This window comes from Schistosoma haematobium, chromosome ZW (assembly GCF_000699445.3).
Source record: "Schistosoma haematobium chromosome ZW, whole genome shotgun sequence".
Classification (NCBI taxonomy): Eukaryota; Metazoa; Platyhelminthes; class Trematoda; order Strigeidida; family Schistosomatidae; genus Schistosoma; species Schistosoma haematobium.
In genome coordinates this window covers 82811619-82834744 of record NC_067195.1, presented here as the reverse complement: position 1 = coordinate 82834744, position 23126 = coordinate 82811619, and the positions used below count along the sequence as shown (strand labels likewise).

The 23126-nt window shown below is 36.8% G+C and overlaps 2 protein-coding genes across 4 annotated transcripts in view; one reads left to right on the top strand and one right to left on the bottom strand.

The window, feature by feature from the left end:
• Window positions 1–1115: 1115 nt before the first annotated feature.
• MS3_00004544 (uncharacterized protein) lies at window positions 1116–13914 on the top strand (the record flags this gene model as incomplete). Of its 3 annotated transcripts, none has more annotated exons than XM_051212478.1 (5): window positions 1116–1271; window positions 4199–4677; window positions 5170–5247; window positions 8667–8791; window positions 13572–13914. In XM_051212478.1, the coding sequence occupies exons 1-5, from the start codon at window positions 1150–1152 to the stop codon at window positions 13608–13610; spliced, it is 843 nt and encodes a 280-aa protein (XP_051072662.1). In that variant the 5' UTR covers window positions 1116–1149. The 3 variants fall into 3 exon arrangements, with proteins under 3 accessions (XP_051072662.1, XP_012796285.1, XP_051072663.1); XM_012940831.3 differs by lacking the exon at window positions 13572–13914 and adding an exon at window positions 12578–12931; XM_051212477.1 differs by lacking the exon at window positions 13572–13914 and adding an exon at window positions 12578–13369 and having other exon boundaries at window positions 1116–5247.
• A 2763-nt stretch (window positions 13915–16677) lies between these two features.
• Window positions 16678–23126, bottom strand: part of IFT81 (Intraflagellar transport protein 81) — a 49098-nt gene continuing 42649 nt past the window's right edge. The window contains exons 11-12 of the mRNA XM_051212476.1: window positions 20017–20306; window positions 16678–17410 (exon numbers count right to left, since the gene is read on the bottom strand). Coding sequence (XP_051072661.1) covers window positions 17173–17410; window positions 20017–20306 — 528 coding nt within the window. The 3' untranslated portion in view covers window positions 16678–17172. The remainder of the gene's footprint in view (window positions 17411–20016; window positions 20307–23126) is intronic.

Below are 23126 nucleotides of genomic sequence, written 5' to 3'. Positions count from 1 at the left end.
ACATAATCTAGTTATTTAATTGAAAATACATTATGAAATGACAAAATCTGTGGTTGCTTGAACGCACAGATGACCCTGTGCGATACATTAAGTTTACATGGTTGCGTTGAGGATAAGTTCACCCGGTAACCAACACAACTATATCCGTTTTCGTACTATTGATATAGAGAAACAACAGATATTGAATGTAAGTGTGTTTACACATAGAGTGTGACGTTACAGAAATCAGTGAATATACATGTCACAATAAAGTTAAATGACTTTCAAGTAACCACAGTGATTAAAGAGAATTTAGTATGTCTAAAACTGGGGTTTGCAAAACTATAGAGGGGCCCAGAACGTAGGGATTAGATTAGACCGTGCACATGTTTTATCAAACAACAATACTAGTACTAATACACATATGATTCATCCTAGCTTTTGAACAGACTTTAATAACTCAGAGAGCATGTGAAATATATCTATTCAAATTCGTTCCATTACTTAGCCTGTTCCATTCTATTATTCACTGGAGCTAACTAAGTCGATAATATATACAATGGTTGGCAGGATGCATATTTCCTTAACATCATCATACGATCAATTTAAAGTTAAATCACTGGGTCACAAAAGTTTCAAATCAGTTTGTCCCAAGTTCACTTTGGCCACCAGCTGTGTGGACTCCATAAAACAGGTACTAACTCTCTACAATCGACTTCCAAAAACATTATTATTGAGTGAAAGTGGTTTAACCACCGTCGACGAATGGTTTAAATTACTTAGAGACACTTTCATCAAGTCTATCAGTCGGCTTATCTCTCTGTGACTAATACCAAACCTCGACGGCCTTCCTTTTAGTCGAAGCCTTTCTTTCTTGAAATGATTCGGAATGACCGTTCATTTTTGGATAAACAGCGTCTTCCCCATGATAACGGGAAACACATAGAAAAAGGGTAAGGGCTAGATCATGGATATCATTCTTTCGGGTTTATGGGGTGCCAAAACATGTATAACACCTTTATATGGCTAAGAAACATCTTTTGTTCCCCCGAAAGTGGACTTCGAAGAACGAAAATTAGCTACTTCTGCCTATCAAAGTTTGAAGTTTGACTAGGTCACGACCTATCCAACCATGCGGGATTTCGACCGGGCGCCATTTCGTTTGTTGCAATGCAGTTTACAACGTTGGTATTTTTGATTCAGCTATGGATATGTGTTTCTAGTCATGATCATGATCATGTCCATAGTCATGAACCACCTCACTATAAGTATTCTAAGGAAGCTAATATTGGGTAATTGAGTCTGTTTTGTTTGCGTTTTATTGTAAACTTTATTTGGTATTTGAACGAATAATTATTCACTTATTTGTAAATGATATTTCCAACATTTTTACCTAACCATTCTTCACCAAGTTATCTTTACGCTTTCGAATTAGTAAGCGGTGAAGATTCTATTTCATTCTCATTTCGAATGGATATTGGTAAAGTAAAAGTTTTCGCATACTTAGTTTCAATACTCCAGGAAGGTATTAAAGTGAGCGCGGATCAAATTGAAAGACGAAAATAATCCGAGTTAGTTCGTACCACTGTATTGTATCTATAGATTGATAGTGAATATTTCTAATTAGTTACGATGACTCAATCTATCTACATCGGAAGCAAATTCCTGGATGTGACTAATTATAAGAAACTGAGCATAAGGTCGGTAGTATAAAGACCATGACTAAAGATTGTCAATCATCTTTCAATCTTAAACCTCAAAGCACTTGTAGCGGTTATTCACTGAATATACTTCTACATACCAATGCTTTTGTACATTGTAATTGTAATATCCAGTAAAACCACTGAGAAAAGAATGTGGTCTGTGCATTGATGGCTATTTGTTAATAATGGGGTGTATCCCAGGTTCCTCGTTTCTTATCGCACTGTAGGAGGATAAAATGCACCAGACAGCTGTATTTTTTCGTATTCCTAACATCAATAAAGAGGTGAACACCTTATCAAACCGCAAGCTGAAAATTTTGGGGTTTAGTATTGTCACCACAACAAGTACCATATTGATAGTAAGCAAATGTGACTGATTTTATGCCATAACTATTCGTTTAAACGACATTTTAGAACTAATTAAAACTTGAGTTCGACGTATTTGTTACTTAATTATTACAGAAATGTCATAAAGTCTCAAGGCGCTCTTCGTTGTCGAAATAAGATCTTTGTTAACTACTAGGTATCGAAAGATCATTTGTGTGACATTTTCTAAAGTCCTATTGATCTGGAGCATAGTGACCAAGCTAATGACACCTACATAATAGACGTAAATTTAACTGGTCTGATATAGATATCATTATGATTCCATTAATCGCTATAAAGCAAACATAAAACTCGACCTGGGTGCGCTACATTAATTCGATTTGTAATCGTTTTCAAGGTCATAGCGTAATAGTAAATGGGTCTAAGTAATTTTCAAGAGCCATGCATCATTTTCTTTAATGTTTGGGAGTCTCATATTTGATGCTGACGACACATCTGGTTGTGACAAAACAGGTTCTCAAACCAAAATCTAACTTGGCATCAAGAAAAATTTATGTAACACTGACATTGTTGTGATGTATAAAGTAATCGTAGACTTGGTGACCATAAATTTTATTACTTATATAGTGAACGAAAACTCAGGAGAAGACGTTTAACGTCCCGGGTGCAGTATGGACATCAGACCTAGATTGCCCAGCACGTCGACAGAGCTACGATCGGCGTGATGGTGGGCTCGCCATTTCGACGGGAAGCAAGGCATGGACCAAGAAAGCGACACAGCGGGTAGAACAACTGCGAGAGCGACTTTTCGAAATGGAGGGGGACAAGTGTGGTGCTTGCTACTCTTGCGGACAGAGTAATTTTGCGTAAAACAATAAATTGTTTCACCTTACCTGAGTTTTCGTTCACTACACTTGCACCAAAGGATAGATATTAGCCTTCCAACTGTAGGCCAAGTACACTATGACGTACTCTATGCTGACGAAATTATTTTTAATCATATATTTACTTGTACTTCACGATATGTAACTGACAGTAGTCATGTTGGAGCAATTTATACTAACAGAAGAAGAACGTGCTCTGTACTTTTACGCATCTGTTTACATCACTCGTCTAAATTACAGAAATTGAATGCAAACAAACACGTAAAAGCTAGAATCTAATGTTCTGTTTTAGTGAACACGAACTAGTGGAGTCTATACATTAGTAGACTTGGTAATTTACGTGATGTAATGGCATTTTTGTGATTGAGATTTGCGAATGAAGTGGTTGCTTTTAGTGTTGAGTTCTGTGAGCTAGCTAATTTAATTGTAGATCATTCAATGTCGTTCTGTAGAGGATCATCGGCTTCTACTAAATACAGGAATGACGTTTACTTTCATCCTGATGGCCTTGTTTGTAACCGATTATCTTTATAAGTTCGGTTGTCTTCATTTGTCCACGTATTCTTGATTGTCTTGTTCATTTGACTTTTAACTATTTAATTGATTGATTTTTTCGGATAAGCTGATAGGTCGAATCGGTGTCAGTATGCTTGTTGGTTGCCAAACCGTTTAACTGGCATATCACTAGGAATTCTAAGACACCTAGAATTCCCTCACTCTAAAATTTTGAAACCTTTCCAATCGAATTCGTATTCGTGGTTATCCACGTGTATTTATATCCCTGATCAAGTGTCGTTTTATTAGTATTCTGTATCCGTGTATGGATAGGTGAAGAGAGCATCAATTTTATTAACTGTATTTCTCACAGTTGGTATAATTTCCGTTGACCATGCTGTACTTATCTTCTCTCGCTGTTGTATCTTAAGATTCGCATTAAATGTAGTGAAAAGATTGAACTGATTTGTAGAAGACATTTATTTTAGAATCCTTCAAAATCCTCTTAGTAATTTCTGAGATGTTTTTTACATATAGCAGGACGATTCGTTTCCTGGTTCATGAGGTTAATTTTACTGTGTTCAGTCAATTCGACAGGCATCTTTTGACAGTCACTGGGCGAACCACGTTTTGTATGAGACAGAATGAGTTTCTTCATTTTTCTGCCTAATTATAGTACTGGAGTAGGTTTTGGCTCTTTTGAATGGTACTTGTACTCTGCTTGTTACTGTTATAATTTAGTATTTTATCTGTGTGACTTAGCTTCCTGTGATCTGAGAATACACTCCTTGTATGTGGTTTTTTTTCTAGGTATAAGGAAAATCACGTACGGGAAACACGTAAAGATTCCTCTGAGCAACTGTGGGTCGAAGTATTCGGAGCTGTGTTACTCATTAGTATCGCTCCTTTTATTATATTGTGCCTGATGCCAGATTTGAACAAACACCGTGGCTTCCTCAAGGTCCTTCTCGCATTTGCAGCTGGTGGTTTACTGGGAGATGCATTTCTTCACTTAATTCCTCATGCATTGGAGAGTGGACATTCTAATCCTGACCACGCTCACGAGGAAAATACTGGAGATGGACATGGTCACAAGCGTCACTCCTACGTTGGACTTTATGTTGTTGGTGGAATTTTCGTGTTCTTGTGCGTCGAAAAATGTATCCGACTTTTTAGAAATGAACATTGTGGAGGCCATACTCATCATGCAGTGTCTAATGTTGACGGTGAAAATAAAGGAAAGAATAAGAAAAAAGGGGAAGATACCAAAAGTGGAGCTAAAACTAAACGTAAGCTATGCATAGAATTACATATTAAGTCATCAGGGTTAAGGTATCCATTGTAATTATTTAAGTAACTGCATTACTTTTGAATAGAAAAGAGAATCATCATCTAACGTAAGTAAATTTGTTAGTTGAAAATAGTATGAAGAAGCGAAACTTTCGCCTCTTATAAATTATCAATAATAATGATTAGCAATAATTACCATTAAGACTGATATGTAAATTATGATGTCTGACTAATCACATGTTCCTTAACTGAGTTGTTTCTGAAAAAATCCTTTCAGCGACAGTTAATAGAGCAGTTTTAAAACTGTGTATTATTTCAAGAAAACCCGCTACAATTTCTTGTCATCAGTTGTTTAAAGATCAAATTGAATTATGAAATATTTTCGATAATATAATGGATACTTATAATTAGATCTTGTTGTATTAAAACATCTTAATCGTCGACTGAAGTGAAATTATACAAACTTTATAGTTCTCATTCTTTTTTAACAGCTACAGACTTCAAAGTTTCTGGATATCTTAACTTGGCAGCAGATTTTACGCACAATTTTACTGATGGGTTAGCTATTGGTAAGTTTTATTTGTGTTACTTTTTTACACTATAATTGATGTTCCATTAAACCACGTATTTATTTAGTATTTTGGAACTATCTATATCTGGTGAGCCAAGACTATTTTTTACTAAAGCAGTTGAGTATAGCTGTTGATGTATTGCTGACTATAGAGTCTTTCATTTGCTACAAACCAGCGAGATGTCCTCCTGCCTATCATTGATAGGTGAGTTTACTGTACAGTACTTGTCTGTTTAACGTACTCTATGGAACTATTACTTAATCATATGCGTATGGTGGAGTCATCAAGGGAGTTATACAAAAGTCAGGTATCACATATTAACATTAAGTTAATGAGGCTCCAAATCTTCATTGACTGTGTGGGTTGAAGAATGTGTCATGGATCCTTAACCAGCACATACCTCGTCGTACTATGTTAGCTGGCAAAATAGTATGCCAGAAAAATACTAAAGGTTACCTAATCAAAAAGTTACATCATTCCAAACTGTTGATCTGTGTCGTGCTGGTAAGTGCTTGTTTCCTGGTTAAATTCTGCGTGTTAATTGTAATCAGTGACTAGAGACGAGTGACTGAGTTTAAAATCAGCCACACTAACGGAGGTGCGTTTGTTATGGATTTTCCTCTAAATTAAATTCATTAAATTAACTAGTTCACCGGTTGCTTAAGTATGAGCCACATTCTAAATGTGAGGGCCAATTATGCTTCCTGGTTGCCCAAGCCAGAGTAGGTGGAATGGTGTTAGAACCAGGGACTCAATGGCTGAAAATTGAATACCTTTACCACTAGAGCATTGCCCCTCTAATAGAAAGGACTATTGGGATATCCTCATATATGTCTTGCCTTTGGACAATATTTGTTGCCTATTTTTTTGAACAGTTAGTCCCATTTATGAATTTGGATATGTGGTGAGAAGTTGGAGGTTATCAGAATTATGTGATATATTTGCGCAATACATTTTGAACAACCCGATCACACATATACTTGTTAAGACATTATACATTAGAAAATGGGTCTATTAGACAAATTAAAAGGTAAGTGGAAACAAAGGTAATAATAAAGTACACAAAAACAATGCGAAAACCATACTGTATAATAAATCAGTATCACCAGGTTAGGTTAAAGTTAAGAACAAGTTGTTTTTGAACACATGAAGGGGGTCTGAGTTTCCGTATAAATGAGGCTTCAACAAACCTTAGTATATGCCCTTGAGAACGTTTTGCTAAACTACAAAAGCTGACTTGATATAAATCTTATGACCGGTCTCAAACAAATGTTTCTCAATAGAAGAAGATATTCGTCTACTCTGTGATCTTATTTGACCATTGGAATTCATTTGTTTTTGTTGTCATTTAAGTATGTGTTCAGCCACTCTTACTTGAAGCTCACAATTGCTCCTCCCTATGTACGTGTTTCTGCACATACATCTAAATTGATAGATTTTTCATACACATAGTTCCCTTTATTATCTTAAATAGAGCAAGAACAAAGATTGGTGAAGAATAATATGAATTCATTTTATTTCGTTAGGTTCTCATCAGCTGCTTACAACCTAAATTATTTGAAATTCAACGTTATTACAGATATTGACATATTTATACATAAGAATGTGATGAAGGATCAATACATGTGTATGATGATGTAGCGAAGATTCAGATAGAGTTAATGAGCTCATAAAATTTTGTCTCGAATAAATAAAGTTTGAGAGGGAAAGTTCCGGAACATTGAAATAGTGATTAGAACTCATGAAAATATGAAATATGGAATGACGTATTATTCGAGGTATGTTGATGATACCTTCATCGTATGTAATAATCATCAACATGCAATAAATCTGCTAAGGTTTTTCAACGAAGCACATCCAAATATCCATTTCACTATGGACCATGAAAAAGAAAACAAGTTCCATTTTCTCGATATCGCGATGAAACGAAGAAAGGATGGTACAGTTCAACGTTCACTTTATAAGACACATGGAATGGAAATTATCTCAAGTTCAATAGCTTTTGTCCAATCAGTTACAAAAAGGCACTGGTCAAAACAATGTTTCACAGAACAGAAAGAATATGTACTTCCGATACACTAGAAGAGGAAGTTATGAATGTTAAAAAATGTTTAAAGAATAACGAATACCCACTGAAATTTATTGAGAAATATGGCAAACGTGAAGATAAAAAAAACCCAAAGAAACTACAGCAAATAAAAAGCCTATTTTTATTCAACTTCAATTCAAAGGTGACGATGTCATAGGATCAATCAATATGAGACTAAAAACTGCATTGACAAGAACTTATCCTACAGCAAAATTGATTGTCCTATCCAAAACAACATGTTCTTTGACACAATCAAAGGTCGACAAGTATCCCTTTCATGTTACCACCAACTGTGTATACAAATTTACATGTATCTGCCAAAGCAGTTACATTGGTAGAACAGAAAGGAGAGCCTACGTCCGATTCAAAGAACATATTCCGAAAAGTTTAAGATTAAATGGATTAAAAGCATCCAGTAGTGCTATCACAAGACATCTCCTTGACAAAGGACATGAGGTTGATATACTGAATTCCTTCAAAGTGATTAACAAACAATCAAACTCCAACCCTTTGAAATTTGCCGAAGCAATAGCAATCAAACGTCTAAAACCAGATCTGTGTATCCAAAAAGAGACAGTAATAAATATTTCTTTACCCTGGTAACAATAACCCCCCTTTTATTCATTTATTTCTCTATTTATTTGTTGCGTCATTACTCCAACTCTTTTAAATTACATCATACATAACTGACTGATTTCAATTCATATTTTCTTTATTACCATTAATCTATTTTCATGAGTTCTAATCACTATTTCAATGTTCCGGAACTTTCCCTCTCAAACTTTATTTATTCGAGACAAAATTTTATGAGTTCATTAACTCTATCTGAATCTTCGCTACATCATCATACACATGTATTGATCCTTCATCACATTCTTATGTATAAATATGTCAATATCTGTAATAACGTTGAATTTCAAATAATTTAGGTTGTAAGCAGCTGATGAGAACCTAACGAAATAAAATGAATTCATATTATTCTGCACCAATCTTTGTTCTTGCTCTAAATTGATAGACTTGTTTTTTGTTACTTTGCTGCCAAATTATTGACTTCAAAACTAATGACATTCAAATTTTTGAATATCACATATTTTCATTGTGATGTATTGTCTTCTTTGTTAACTATTGTTGCCGTATCTCACCAAAAGAAACTGCAGCTTCACATTAGTTCTTACGATTTTACAAAGCGGTTAATTATATTTATCACTAATTACACTTTACAATCTTGTTAAATATTTGCTTGAAGCTTCGTCGTTTGAAAGATCCTTCAGTTCAGATTTAAGTGGTTGTACTGAATTAAAATGTTTTTTTTTCTATACATTTTTAGGTGGATCCTTTCTGGTTAGTAGAAATGTTGGTTTTCTGACCACTTTTACGGTTCTGTTACATGAACTTCCGCATGAGATTGGGGACTATGCAATACTTATACAATCCGGATTTTCTTCACGTAAAGTAAGTTTTAGTAAAGCGTTGTGATGTGGAATTGTATACACTCACTTTCGTTATCGGATTTAAGTTGAAAAGTATTGGCCAATCGAGCGAAACTGTGTGCTTTGAAATATATTTCATGTGGTATTCATCATTTGACTAGACTTGAGTTAATGAGTTTGGCTCTCACCCATTCAGTCTCTATTTCAAACCACTCTGCATCTACTTCGACTTATGCGACTGGGTGTCATTATTAGCCCTCACAATTAGGGTGTAGTTTATACCCAAGTATCTGATAAGTTAGAACGGAGACATTTCCTGCTTGTTATAAATTAACATCGAAACACGTTATGCTGATTCTTGTAAATCGGGTAATAAAAACACCGGTTGTTGCTTTTGCTAATTTTACTAAATGTTTTGTGATTCAGTGATGTGCGTATTACAGTAAGATATTTGCTATAAAGTTGGTGAATTTAAATCTTTCATTTGGAGGTGTGGAAATTGACCTAACCATTGTCAGGAAATGCAAGTATAGTGGAGTAAGAAGTGTAAATAAAAGATTGGGTAGATAGTACTTTCTTAAGTCTACTTAGCAGATCTTTAATATTTATGATAAACCATTACTAAAAGGACATTTACGACACTTCAGAAACCTTCAGGTAACAACGTTGATGTCACTTACACTGGAATATACCCAAATAGGCATCGCCTTATACACCGGCGACTGGAAGGCAGGTACCTACAACAGTTACATTCACCATGTTGTGATCCACAAAAGGAATTTCGTCAACCTTGGCACTAGAGTGCACACATATAGTATGGAAGCCATTTGGACAAAACTGAAAGAATTCATCAATTGTTGTTGAGTCATATCGGGGGATTTCTATGCCACATATATTATGATTCCAGAACATCAGAACCTAGTTGTAATCTTTAGAGGTTTTCTAACCACATTAAAGCCATGTATCCATTGCCCCCAAATGCCCTGGTACGGCCGAGAGTGGGGAGAATCCCCTCTCTCTCTCGAAATGCTCTCACATGGCCACGCGTATACAGCCTCTGCCAGGGAAGTCCTACTCACTGCCTTCTCGTGGCGGGGGTGTTGTTTACAAAAATGAGAGGACGAAAAGTGAATGTCCGGCGCTTTAACCGGATTCCAAACCAATAGTGCACATGGGCCCCAGTATCCTGCGGGAACAAAAGGCGTATGAACCAATTGTTGGTCACCGGCTTCCATGGGACTGCATCTCCTTACGATGCTCCACTGCCTTGTGGATCAGACCTTCAGGTCGAAGGCTCGGGGAATGGCCCCCTAAGAAAACCACCTGCTTCGGTTTGGGCACCCGGGCAGTATCACAGCCCTCACACATATCGAATGAGATTTGTGTGGCGCATATGTATTTGGTGCCTTCTTGTACCAATATCTATGTGTTAAAATAAAATAAATAAATAAACATATATCCATTACAGTTCTTTCAATTTTCTTTAATGTATACCTGCTTTATATCACCTGTTATCTGACTGGCTGAAATTTCTCAAGGTCATTTAAGGTTTACTTAAACATCTCGTTACACATTTGTTTAGGCATTCGGCTCGTAATTATCGGGTTGCTAGTTGAAATCTCACTCGAACACAACTGGTCGAGTGAGAGCTTATGGCAAACTGTCATCAAAATTGATTACCTCAAGTGGTGTTCGTCAGGGCTGCCCACTATCTCCATCCTTGTTTAACTTTGTCATTGACGTACTTTTAGAGATGACACTTTCCTCATCTAAATTTCCAGGGGTTGAACTTCTACCAGGAGATTCACTTGTTGACTTGGAATATGCCGATGACATAGTTCTATTTGGTGAAGATGCTGACAAAATGCAGTCTTCTGACCACTATAAGCAACAATGCAAGCATGTTCGGCATGCGATTCTCCCCCTCGAAATGCAAAATATTACTTCAGGATTGGGTTGCATCGACACCCGAACTAATGATAGGGAGTGAAGTAGTTGAGCGTGTCGACCGCTTCACTTACCTTGGAAGTCTCATCAGCCCTTGTGGTTTAGTGTGTGACGAAATCTCAGCACGGATACAGAAGGCTCGACTAGCTTTTGCCAACTTGCGTCATTTATGGCGTAGGCGAGATATCCGTCTATCAACCAAAGGACGTGTTTACTGCGCAGCAGTTCGTTCCGTCCTACTTTATGGCAGTGAAACATGGCCGGTAAGAGTAGAAGATATCCGTAGGTTACTAGTATTCGATCATAGGTGTCTTCGAAACATTGCTCGTATATCATGGGTCCATCGAGTAAGTAACACAGTTGTTAGGAAACGGGTACTAGGTAAGGATGGCAAATCAATTGATGAAGTAGTGAAACTTGATCAGTTGAGATGGCTGGGACACGTGTTACGTATGCCCAACCACCGACTGCCTCGACGTGCTATGTTCAGTGGTATAGGAGTAGGTTGGAAGAAAGCTAGGGGCGGCCAAACCAAAACATGGCACAAGTCCATGAAGTCACTGACAAGTGAACTGAGTCATGTTGGTAGGTATAGACTACCTGGTTGGGGACCGCGAGATGATAGCAACCGATGGTTAGAGACCCTGAATGATATGGCTCAAAATCGTTTGCATTGGTGCAGGTGCATCCACTCTTTGTGTTCTCCCAAATCCTAATTTCATGAATCCTCCTTGTTTCTTTTTTTCTCTTTCCAAATTTATTTCACTGGATTATACTCTTTAAATCACATCTTTAAACCCTAATCTTTCCGATTACTGCTTATACTCTTATCACCTCTACCACTATGGGATTTGAATCGACAATTGTATCTCTGTGCTAATGTGGTTTGACAACTCGAACTGATGTACGTACGTACGAAGTTCTACGTTGTTACTGACTGACTGAAATCTCATCCTACCAAAAGCGTAGCACACACTGTGATTAGTGAGTTGTTTTTGGTTCAATCAACGTCATGCCTTCTGTTAAAAATGTATACATATCACAAAAAATATTTTGTTTCACCAATAAAAAACCATGCTCCAAGATCATTGTGAACACTTACTTTAGGGGTATGTGAATTTATACACCTTTCTAAAACGAAAATGTTTTCATAGTCCGATGGAATTTCAGACACCTAGGGAGTTGGTTTTGCCATAAATAAACTGAGTATGCTAAATAATGTAAAATGTAATTCAGTAGTCTGGTGCAGGGCGTCATTAGTTTGTGGCAACACAAACCGATGCACATAACTTACTAATTGATTAGTCTATGAGTCATATTTGTTATCTGAATCGCACTAGTAACTGATTATGTAAATTTTGAGGGGAGTAAAATGTAACACATGCTTATCATTCTAATATGTAACTATGATAATACCTAAAGTAATACATCTGTTTATGATCACCTATAACATAATTTAGGATTGCACTAGCCAGTAAGTATCTGGTCTCATTAGTGCGATGACGTTTGAAACGAAAAGTACTGTGTCCGAGTGTTGGAGTAAACATCGACTCTGGGATGCAGCTACATTTAGCTGACGAGTCCCAGATAAGATGGAACGCTCGACCTGGAATTCACTGCCAGTCGCTATCCATCTCTGCTTATAATTTGGAAGAACTTCTTTCCGAATTTATTTTAGTTCTTGAATTTTAGAAGAGCGTTTTTATCAAAATCATTTAATTAATTCTTATATTATTATTATTATTTTTATTTTTATTATTAATAATGGATTTATTCAACATTATATTTTGGTACAATATTGACTTCTCAGCACAAAAATCCTCACTTTTAATATGGGTTTTGTTCGTTACCTATTATCTAGGCTATGCTTCTTCAATTGATCACTGCTATTGGTGCACTTTTGGGTTCATCTGTTAGCTTACTTGCTGCACGTGTTAGTATTGGTCCTATTGTTTTTGATGCTAATATACTACCAGTTGTAACAGATGATGTTGTTATTGGTTGCATTTTACCATTTACTGCCGGTGGTTTTATCTACATAGCTATGACTTCTGTGCTACCTGACCTGTTGGCAACTAATAATAACACCGGTACTACTACTAATACACCAAAAACACGAAACAATGGATTAAAATCATTCGTCCAAAGTCTACTTGAAATAATTTCTTTAATTAGCGGCGTTGCAATGATGGCTGCTATCGGAACACTGGAATAAAGATGTAAACAAGTATATTTTGTGTCTGTAGAGAAAAAAACAAACTAGGTTGATATGACAAATGTAGTATAGTTTATTTTTTCTGTTTATGCATACTGGTACTTTTTGCTGCAATCTAGTCCCCTCGTATCCTGTTTTTCTTTTTCGTTTGTTTGTTCATATTTCATAAAATCTACTTTTAAGTGAAGCAAAGAAATTCAAAGTAAAAAGCATTTTCAGAGTACAAACGTACTATTTGAAGAAAATTACAATTCATTTGCTCGTATACTTTCTGTCTCCCTTCGTATACTTTTTTCTTTATTGTTAATTATGTTGTTGTTGTTTTCTTCAGTTAAGTTTGATCTTGTTCCAATGATTTTCATTTTTTATCATGATTTAGTAATACTTCCATTGTACTATTTATTGTTGTAAAATGATTAATTTTGGTGGAGTTTTGTTCTCTGAGCTGGATGGTTTGGTCGTCCATCCAGCTCAGAGAACAAAACTCCACCAAAATCATCCACCTGAGCTACAAATCTCCGCCATCTCAAAATGATTAATGTATTTGTATAGTTTTCTTATATATTTTTATCTTGTTGGTTGAATGGTTCTAAATGATTGTTTCTCTTTTTTTTTGATATTGTTATCGTTCTTATCATAGAACTTAATTATCCAAAAAGAAAAGAAACTTTTGAAGTGAACCAAAAATTTACATTTCTATCATCGATTTTCTTCTTCTTCTTATTATTTGGTATGGTATATTTGTATTTTGTATTTAATAACAAACGAAAGCAGTTTATTACATAATCACAATTGTACATCGATCAGAACTTCCCTTTTGTGTTGGTGCTTTTTTAAAATTATCCATAACTTTGTATTAGTTTGTTCATTTCATTTGTTTTTTTCTTCACCGGTATGTTTGACTTATTATTTTGGTAAAGTGATTTTGTTTTTCTACTAACTGTTGCAGTTGGATGGAGGAAAGATTATTGTTCATTATCGTACATAATTGCTTTATTTATTAATTTCAAACATTGGGCCTGAACCGGCAGTTATGAATTTCATAGTTTGGTAGTGTGTTTTGAGTATATAATTCCAAAGGTTCTTTCACTGGGCATCAAGGTTGGTGATGTGTGGGTATGAAACAACGGCTTATCAACTTTCAATCGGACATTCAACATAATCACAGGCCTGTATCGTATTGCTATTTAATCATGAAGAAATGTCGACCCTAAAAGTGTCATACCTCACCTTACCCCATAGGTTTCCGTCTCCGGCGTTAAGGCTTTTGAAGTGTGGAGCTAAAACATCAGGAACTTCCCATAAAAAAGCCGTGCGCGACCGGCCTGAAACAGTTGTCCCTTGGGCTCTGCAGTCAAGCTTCCAGGCTGCTAAGGCTACTTCTAATTCAGATTCCGTTTTAGGTCCCAAAAGAAGAAATATTTTTCTGCGGTGTTGGCAACCGGGATGTACCAACCAGTCTCATACCTCCTTCAGCACCAGAGATCATCTTGTTGACGATCGAGTCCTCGCTCACTTCTTAATGATTCTGCCATCCTCACGAATAGCCCTTCTAATTTACCTTTATCTTTATGCACCAATAATGCTGGTGATTTGAGTTCACGAAGTGTTATACCTGTTCTCCTGAAACCACGCTCTAAACTACATGTTAGGGCTTTTAATGTTCGAGCATTGCGTCGGATAGTAAAACAATCTTCTTTAGCTAGAACTTTAGAATCTCACAAGTTGGATGTGTGCTTCGTCACCGTAACCCACATACAGGGTCCGACTATGGTCATTCATCTAACTTTGTCGATTTATTCTTCGTGTATCTGGAGACCCCACTGCTACTTCCCATAACCTCACAAGTGTAAGTGAAGCGCTAATTTCGAAAGCCGGATTCCGATAAATAGTCGCGCTCTGCCTAACTAAACGGACGGTAAGAGCTTGAAAAGTTAGTGACACACGCCATTGCCTTTTCGTTATCTTTGAATGCGCTCCCACTGATTGTAGATGGGAGGATGTTAAATGTTATAGAAAGCTATGTATAAAAAGGGACAGAGATCCTTTTGGTGATAATCACGGAGATCATTTTTCCAACATGGTATCTAAAATATTCGTCTCAATTATATTTCGATGTCTAACTAGAAGTCGTTAAGAGCGAACACGAGAAAACCAGGCTAGTTTCAGACCTGGACTTGGATGTATGGGCCAACTATTCACCCTTCGGCAGATTCTGGAACATACACTTCTCGACATTCTGCTATAGTCCTGTTCTTTGGGCTTAAGACAGCATTCAACTCTGTTGATCGTGAGGTTCTGTGGCAGTGTCTCATTGAAAGATGTACCAAGTAAGTGCATTTATTTTGTTTAAGCTCTCTACTCGATCATTTCCGGCCGAATCAGAGCTTGTAGCGAACTGTCGTCGGAACTGGTTACTTCAGGTGGTTCTCATCACGGTTGTCTGCTGCTTCCGTTTTTATTTAACTTGGATATGGAAGTACTATTAGAGATAATGCTTTCATCGTCTGACTTTTCACGAGTTGATCTTCTACCAGAAGATTCACTTGTTGACTTAGAATATATAGGTGATATAGTTTTGTGTGGTGAAGACGCCGATAAAATTCAATCTTCTGACCACCTTAAGGAACAATCAAAGCATTTTTGTGATGCGGTTCTCTCCCTCCAAATGTAAAATGTTACTTCAGGATTGGCTTGGATCATTGCCTGAATTAGTGACAGGGAATGAAGTAGTTGAATTCACTTCACTTATGAGCGTCTAAACAGTACTGATGGTATGGTGCCTGACAAAATCGCGGCACAGATCCAGAAGGCTCGATTGGCTTTTGTTAGCTCGTGTCCCATGTGGCGTGGGGAAGATGTCCGTCTGTCAACCAAAGGGCAAGTTTACTGAGTAACAGTTCGCTCCGTTTTACTCGACGGATGTGAAACGGCCATTAAAAGTAGGGGATATTCGTTGGTTACTGATATGTGATCATAGGTTTCTACGAAGCATTGCTCGTGTATTTTGGGACCACGGAGTAAGCAATACCTGGGTTAGGGATAGAGTATTTAGTAAAGATGAATAGTCAGTAGATGAGATAGTAAATCATCATCATATTCCCGCTCACCACCTACCTTGACGGGTGATGTTTCCTAGTTATAATTTGAAATATGAGTATATAGCAACTATCCTACAACTAATTTCGATTATGGTTAAGTTTGGTTAAACCCTTTTATTAACTTACTTAATAGACAATGTTATTTGAATAATAACAATTCATCTATTTCTTTGTACTATTACAATCACATGACAGACTCTAGATAAAATGTTAATTACTTAAATATCACTCGGTGGATATATATGTACTCAAATCCAATTATTAGTCCCTACTTTGTTTTACTGCGCCCTTATGCAATTTGACTATAAATTTACCTATGTAATCATTCGTATATACTTGTTTACCTCTCCTTAAACTGCAAAATCGTGCATGGAGGACAACATATTTACAACTGAAGAATATCTGGAACTCAAAACAACAGTTCACAAGCCAACACCAAAGTCAGAATTTACAATACAAATGTCAAGACAGTTCTACTGTATTGGGCGGAAATCTGGAGAACTACGAAAGCCATCATCCAGAAAATACAAGTGTTTATTAACAGTTGTCTACGCAAAATACTTCGGATCCGTTGGCCGGACACTATTAGCAACAACCAATTATGGGAAAGAACAAACCAGATCCCAGCGGAGGAAGAAATCAGGAAGAAGCGTTGGAAGTGGATAGGACACACATTGAGGAAAGCACCGAACCGTGTCACAAGACAAACCCTCACATGGAATCCTCAAGGTCAAAGGAAAAGAGGAAGACCAATGAACACATTACGCTGGGAAATGGAAATAGACATGAGAAAAATGAACAAGAATTGGATGGAATTAGAAAGGAAGGCCCAGGACAGAGTGGGTTGGAGACTGCTGGTCGTCATCATATGCTCCATTAGGAGTAACAGGCGTAAGTATTCACCTCTCCACTTCAAATTCACTTGACATTACTTATAGCTTTGTGATATGCGCTATCAGCTAATAAATTGTAGTTGCTGTTTCTTATTGCCTTCTAATTTTAAACACCGATGAAGTTTATATATCAACAGTTATAAGGATGATCAATTAACAAAGTAACGCAAATATAAGTAAATAATACTTTTACTTATTTAAAAACAAGTTATTTACAATTGTCAATACTGTGTTGTTGTTCTTTTTATCATAATAACATTCTGTCTTTTTCAATTTTAGTAACATTTGCATAATCACCACCGGCTTTTTCACGTTCTTCATGAAATTCTTTAGTGATTTTTTTAATTTCTAATAATTGTAATAAATTTTTCCATAAATTCACTTGTTTTAAACCAAATTTTTCATTTTCTAATAAAGATTTCTGTTCTTGTTTTAATGTTTTAGTTAAAGCTTCTTGTTCAGCTATTTTACGTGTATAAATTTCTCTAGTAATAATAATAATAATGATAATAATAAAAGAAGAAAAAGACAGAAATAAAAACTGACATAAATAAACAAGAATTCAGGACGTAGATGTTTTTTTTATACTTTTGTTTGCACTATGATCTTCGTCTAATGGTATTGATATGTACTTGATTGAAATCATGAACCGATTGATGTTAGACCATCGTTGAAAACCTGGAAGCACTGGACGCGGCTATCTCCTCCTAGTATGGGACTCCTCAGCAATGCTCATCCACGGTCCCGCCTCGTGAGATTCGAACACAGGGCCTTCAATCTCGCGCGCGAACGCCTAATCTACTGGACCACTGGGTAGGCATCCAATGGTGTTAGTGTTGAACATCAACCAATCCACGAAATTGCGCGACCATCTTCCATTGTACTGAGATAGATACCTGTTTCTACCCGACACGGATTAGCTCCACTGATCATGGTTTCTCACTAGAACTCCGAGAATTCCCTCACGAAGCTAGTCACTAATGAGCACATGTTAATTATCAGTATAGGGGTCTTGGAGATCAATCGGTTCATGATCTCAATCAAGAACTTAATAATCTCCACAACTCCTATACTGATAGTTATTTATATGTTATGACTCATTTTCAACTTGATTAGCTCCAAAGAAGGAGTCTGAGTAGAAATTGAAGTAGTTTTGTGTAATTTTAATGTAAATTTATCTTATCTACAGACGATATTTATTTAAAGAAAGGGAGAAAATCAAAATGGACTGACATGATAGCTAATTTGGATGAGACTATAATTTATGGACGACCTTTGAGCGACTCCAGACTGACCATGAGAGTGTCCACCTGATAACCAGAACTAAATGAGGGTTATAAACCTATGTGCGGAATTAGAATTATGATCTACAGTTGATAGTTAAGGTTGGGAATTCGATTCAAGGTTTTCATCACGAACTGACATCAGTTATGGTGCCATAAATCTATTTATTCAAATGAATGAATGAAACTTGTTATCTTATACCTGATTGGTTCGTCCATAAATTATAGTTTCACCCTAATTCGTATTAGTTTAAGATTATTCCACCTTGTTATAATACAACAAATATTTTAAAAATTAGAACTGGTTTTTGAGAATTAATATAAATTATAATTTTGTTGTATAATTAATGAATAACTAGATTACTATGTATATGTATTCCTTTTATCATAAACATTCGACTAATCTACTAACTGTTGTTGTTCAACTTAATATTCCTAATTTGTTGCTAGTCGATTATTCAGTCTCACCTACTAACAATCACTTTTAGCTTATTTATATATAGTTATTATTTTCCATTTAATCGTATGATGCGGTCTGGTCTGTTTGAAATATAATATAATAGAGGTCGGCTGCTGACTTAAGGGAAGGGAAGAGAGAAGTTAGAGAATCGTGAGCTGATAGAAACTAAACGTTGAATCAAGGTTGTTAGTACGGTGAAACTGTACTTCATAGACGACCTTCGAGTAACTCTAAAGTAGCCTTGAAACGACTTATCTACTTACTGTAGTCAAAAGAGGGTTATAAACTAGTATCAGGAATTAAATTAAATGTTTTCATCACAATTTGACATCACCCATAATGCTGGTCGGTCATGTATTAGCAGAATCCGAAACATTAATAATGAACGGTAATTAGACCAAATTGGAATCGGGATTCTGATAAGTGATTTGTCATGTGATATTGATCGGCGACGTAATCCTCCTGGTATTAGTTTATGATGGAAATGATCTTTAGCTTACAGAAAATCTCTGCATAAATCATTCAACTCGGCATCGATAAGGTTATGTTAAACTCTTCATACTATAGACTTTCGAAGTGTGTTGTACTATCTGTGTACAAATCTGTTACAGCACATTCCATTGAAAGCTCTTGAGAATTTCTTAGTAATGTTGACGGTGTAAGCATTAAGAATTTCATGGATGAAAGTGATATGGAATGCTTCTTTACTGACAATCAGTTGAACATAGTACAATTGAAATAATAAAGATCATGAACGAGACACACTTAAAAATCACCTTTCATGACGAAACAATTTCAGCTTGTTTACAGGGATTTATTTATCTTGATAGTAACGAACTATACTTGCCCTTCAAAACTAATAAAACTCCTAATGTAATAATATATATATCCAATTGTAATCGGTTATTAATCATTGTAACGTTCAAATCCTTTAAAACATGATATTGTTAATCTGATTGTTACTTAGCCTGAAAATCACAATCCACTACTTCTAAAGTGATAGATTTCTATGAATACTACTGAATATGCTTATTTTATGATGATAATTTGTACTGTTTGATATTTAACATAAGTAAATCACAATATCACCTAGATATTTTTTTAGAAAACCTATGGAGTGAAAGATCATAAACAATCATAAGCAAGTCCTAACAATATAGAGAAGTCTCACAATAGGACGAAACGGCCGTCCAGTGCTTCCAGGTTTTCCATAGTGGTTTAGCTTCAATTGACTCATGATCTCAACTATTGAAATTACTACAATCTCCACAAAACCCCTTCTTATATTTTGATTGGATTATGCAACAAAGATTTGTAAGTTTTAAAAACACAAGGATGAGTCACTTACCTGTAACTTTTTCTTTTCTCCATAGTTTCATTTGTACTTTCATTTTTATTAGATGATAAAGCAACATGACTACTACTAGTTACATAACCACGTATTTCATTTTGTAAACGATTTTGTTGAATATGTAATAGTTCTAGATTGGCAGTTAAATAATGAAATTTTGATTCTTCATTTTTTTCCGCTTCACGTATTGTACGTACTTCTTGTTCTAAACGAATAGATTGAGATTCTTGACTAGCTGTTAATGCATCATAAGCGGATTTTTTCTCAACATGTATTTGACCAAGTTCCTATGTGATTTATTCAATAAATATTATTTAAGTTAGTATCATTTGTAATGATCATACTACAATATATGTTTATCTTTTATTTTATGAAGATAGAATTGAATAATAACGGCTTCATTAATATTTCAGAATTCTACTTTTCATTATTACATCCAACCTTAATTTAATGTATGAGTATATATAGAGCCGTATAATTAGAGAATTATCAGTTTTAATCCGTACTGTTTGTTTGATACATTCCATCACGTTTTCAGTTTGTCTAATTACCTGGAATTTAAACTTATATAATGAAATGTATTTCATTAATCTATGGCTGTATACACATATCTAGCTTAAGTGAAGCCCATTAAGTTTCTTATGATATCATATACTTAATTACTTACGCCTGTTACTCCTAATGGAGCATAGGACAACGACCAGCAGTCTCCAACCCACTCTGTCCTGGGCCTTCCTTTCTAATTCCATCCAATTCTTGTTCATTTTTCTCATGTCTATTTCCATTTCCCAGCGTAATGTGTTCATTGGTCTTCCTCTTTTCCTTTGACCTTGAGGATTCCATGTGAGGGTTTGTCTTGTGACACGGTTCGGTGCTTTCCTCAATGTGTGTCCTATCCACTTCCAACGCTTCTTCCTGATTTCTTCCTCCGCTGGGATCTGGTTTGTTCTTTCCCATAATTGGTTGTTGCTAATAGTGTCCGGCCAACGGATCCGAAGTATTTTGCGTAGACAACTGTTAATAAACACTTGTATTTTCTGGATGATGGCTTTCGTAGTTCTCCAGATTTCCGCCCAATACAGTAGAACTGTCTTGACATTTGTATTGTAAATTCTGACTTTGGTGTTGGCTTGTGAACTGTTGTTTTGAGTTCCAGATATTCTTCAGTTGTAAATATGTTGCTCTCGCTTTTCCAATCCGCGCTTTCACATCTGCATCAGATCTACCGTGTTCATCATTGATGCTGCCCAAATATGTAAAGGTTTTTAGATCTTCCAAATCTTATCCGTCAATTGTGGTTCAGTTGTTGCATACTGTGCTGTATCGGAGAACCTTGCTTTTCCCCTTATGTATGTTGAGACCTAGTGCTGCTGAGGCTGTCACTACACTGGTCGTCTTCTCCTGCATTTGTTGTTGTGTTTGTGATAGAAGAGTCAAATCATCTGCGAAGTGTAGATCGTCCAACTGCACCATAGATGTTCATTGTATCCCGTGCCTCCCTTCAGATGTTGACGTCTTCATGATCCAGTCGATCACCAGGGGAAAGAGAAAGGGTGAGAGTAAGCAACCTTGCCTGACACCGGTCTTTACCTTGAAAGAGTCTGTCAATTATCCTCCATGCACGATTTTGCAGTGTAACCCATCATATGAACTCTGTATGATATTGACTATCTTCTGAGGCACGTCGTAGTGTCGAAGAAGCTTCCACAGTGTTGTTCTGTCCGCGCTATCAAATGCTATTTCGTAGTCAATGAAGTTGATGTAGAGTGATGAATTCCATTCAATTGATTGTTCCACAATGATCCGTAGAGTTGTGATTTGGTCTGTACAGGATCTGTCCTTACGGAATCCCGCCCATTGGTCACGAAGTTGGGCGTCTACGGAGTCCTTCATTCTGTTTAACAATACCCTGTTGAAGACTTTTCCCGGTATTGAGAGAAGAGTGATGTCCCTGTAGTTATCACACTTGCTGAGATCGCCTTTCTTCGGTATTTCGATTAGGAGTCCTTCTTTCCAGTCTTTTGGTACTTGTTCCTCATCCCAAATCTTATTGAAGAGAATGTGGAGTATCCTTGCAGTTGCCGCCACGTCTGCTTTCAGTGCCTCTGCTGGAATGTTATCTGGTCCTGCTGCTTTGCCACTCTTGATTTGTCTGATGGCCATGCTGATTTCTTCAATTGTTGGTGGGCCAACATTGATTGGGAAGTCCGTGGGTGCTGCTTCGATGTTGGGTGGGTTCAGTGGAGCTGGTCGATTCAAGAGTTCATTGAAGTGTTCTACCCACCTATTTTGTTGCTCTTTAATGTTGGTGATTACCTTGCCTTCCTTGCTTTTCACTGGTCGTTCTGGTTTGCGGCGATTTACAGAGAGTTTCTTTGTCGTGTCATATAGTTGTCTCATGTTTCCTTCTCTTGCAGCCTTTTCCGCCGTCGTTGCTAAATCTTCCACATATTTACGTTTGTCGGTTCTGATGCTCCTCTTCACTTGTTTGTTAACTTCTGTGTATTCAGCTTGTGCCTTGGCTTTTTCTGCTCTTGTTCGACTGGTATTGATTGCTGCCTTCTTGTTCCTTCTTTCTTGAACCTTATCCAGTGTATCAACCGTGATCCATTCCCTGTGACGGTGCTTCTTGTGGTCCAGAACCTCATGGCATGTCGAAGTGATTGCTTCTTTGATCCCCTTCCAGTTGCTCTCCATAGTAGTTCCTTCTCCCCAAATGCCCTGGTACGGCCGAGAGTGGGGAGAATCCTCTCTCTCTCTCGAAATGCTCTCACATGGCCACGCGTATACAGCCTCTGCCAGGGAAGTCCTACTCACTGCCTTCTCGTGGCGGGGGTGTTGTTTACAAAAATGAGAGAACGAAAAGTGAATGTCCGGCGCTTTAACCGGATTCCAAACCAATAGTGCACATGGGCCCCAGTATCCTGCGGGAACAAAAGGCGTATGAACCAATTGTTGGTCACCGGCTTCCATGGGACTGCATCTCCTTACGATGCTCCACTGCCTTGTGGATCAGACCTTCAGGTCGAAGGCTCGGGGAATGGCCCCCTAAGAAAACCACCTGCTTCGGTTTGGGCACCCGGGCAGTATCACAGCCTTCACACATA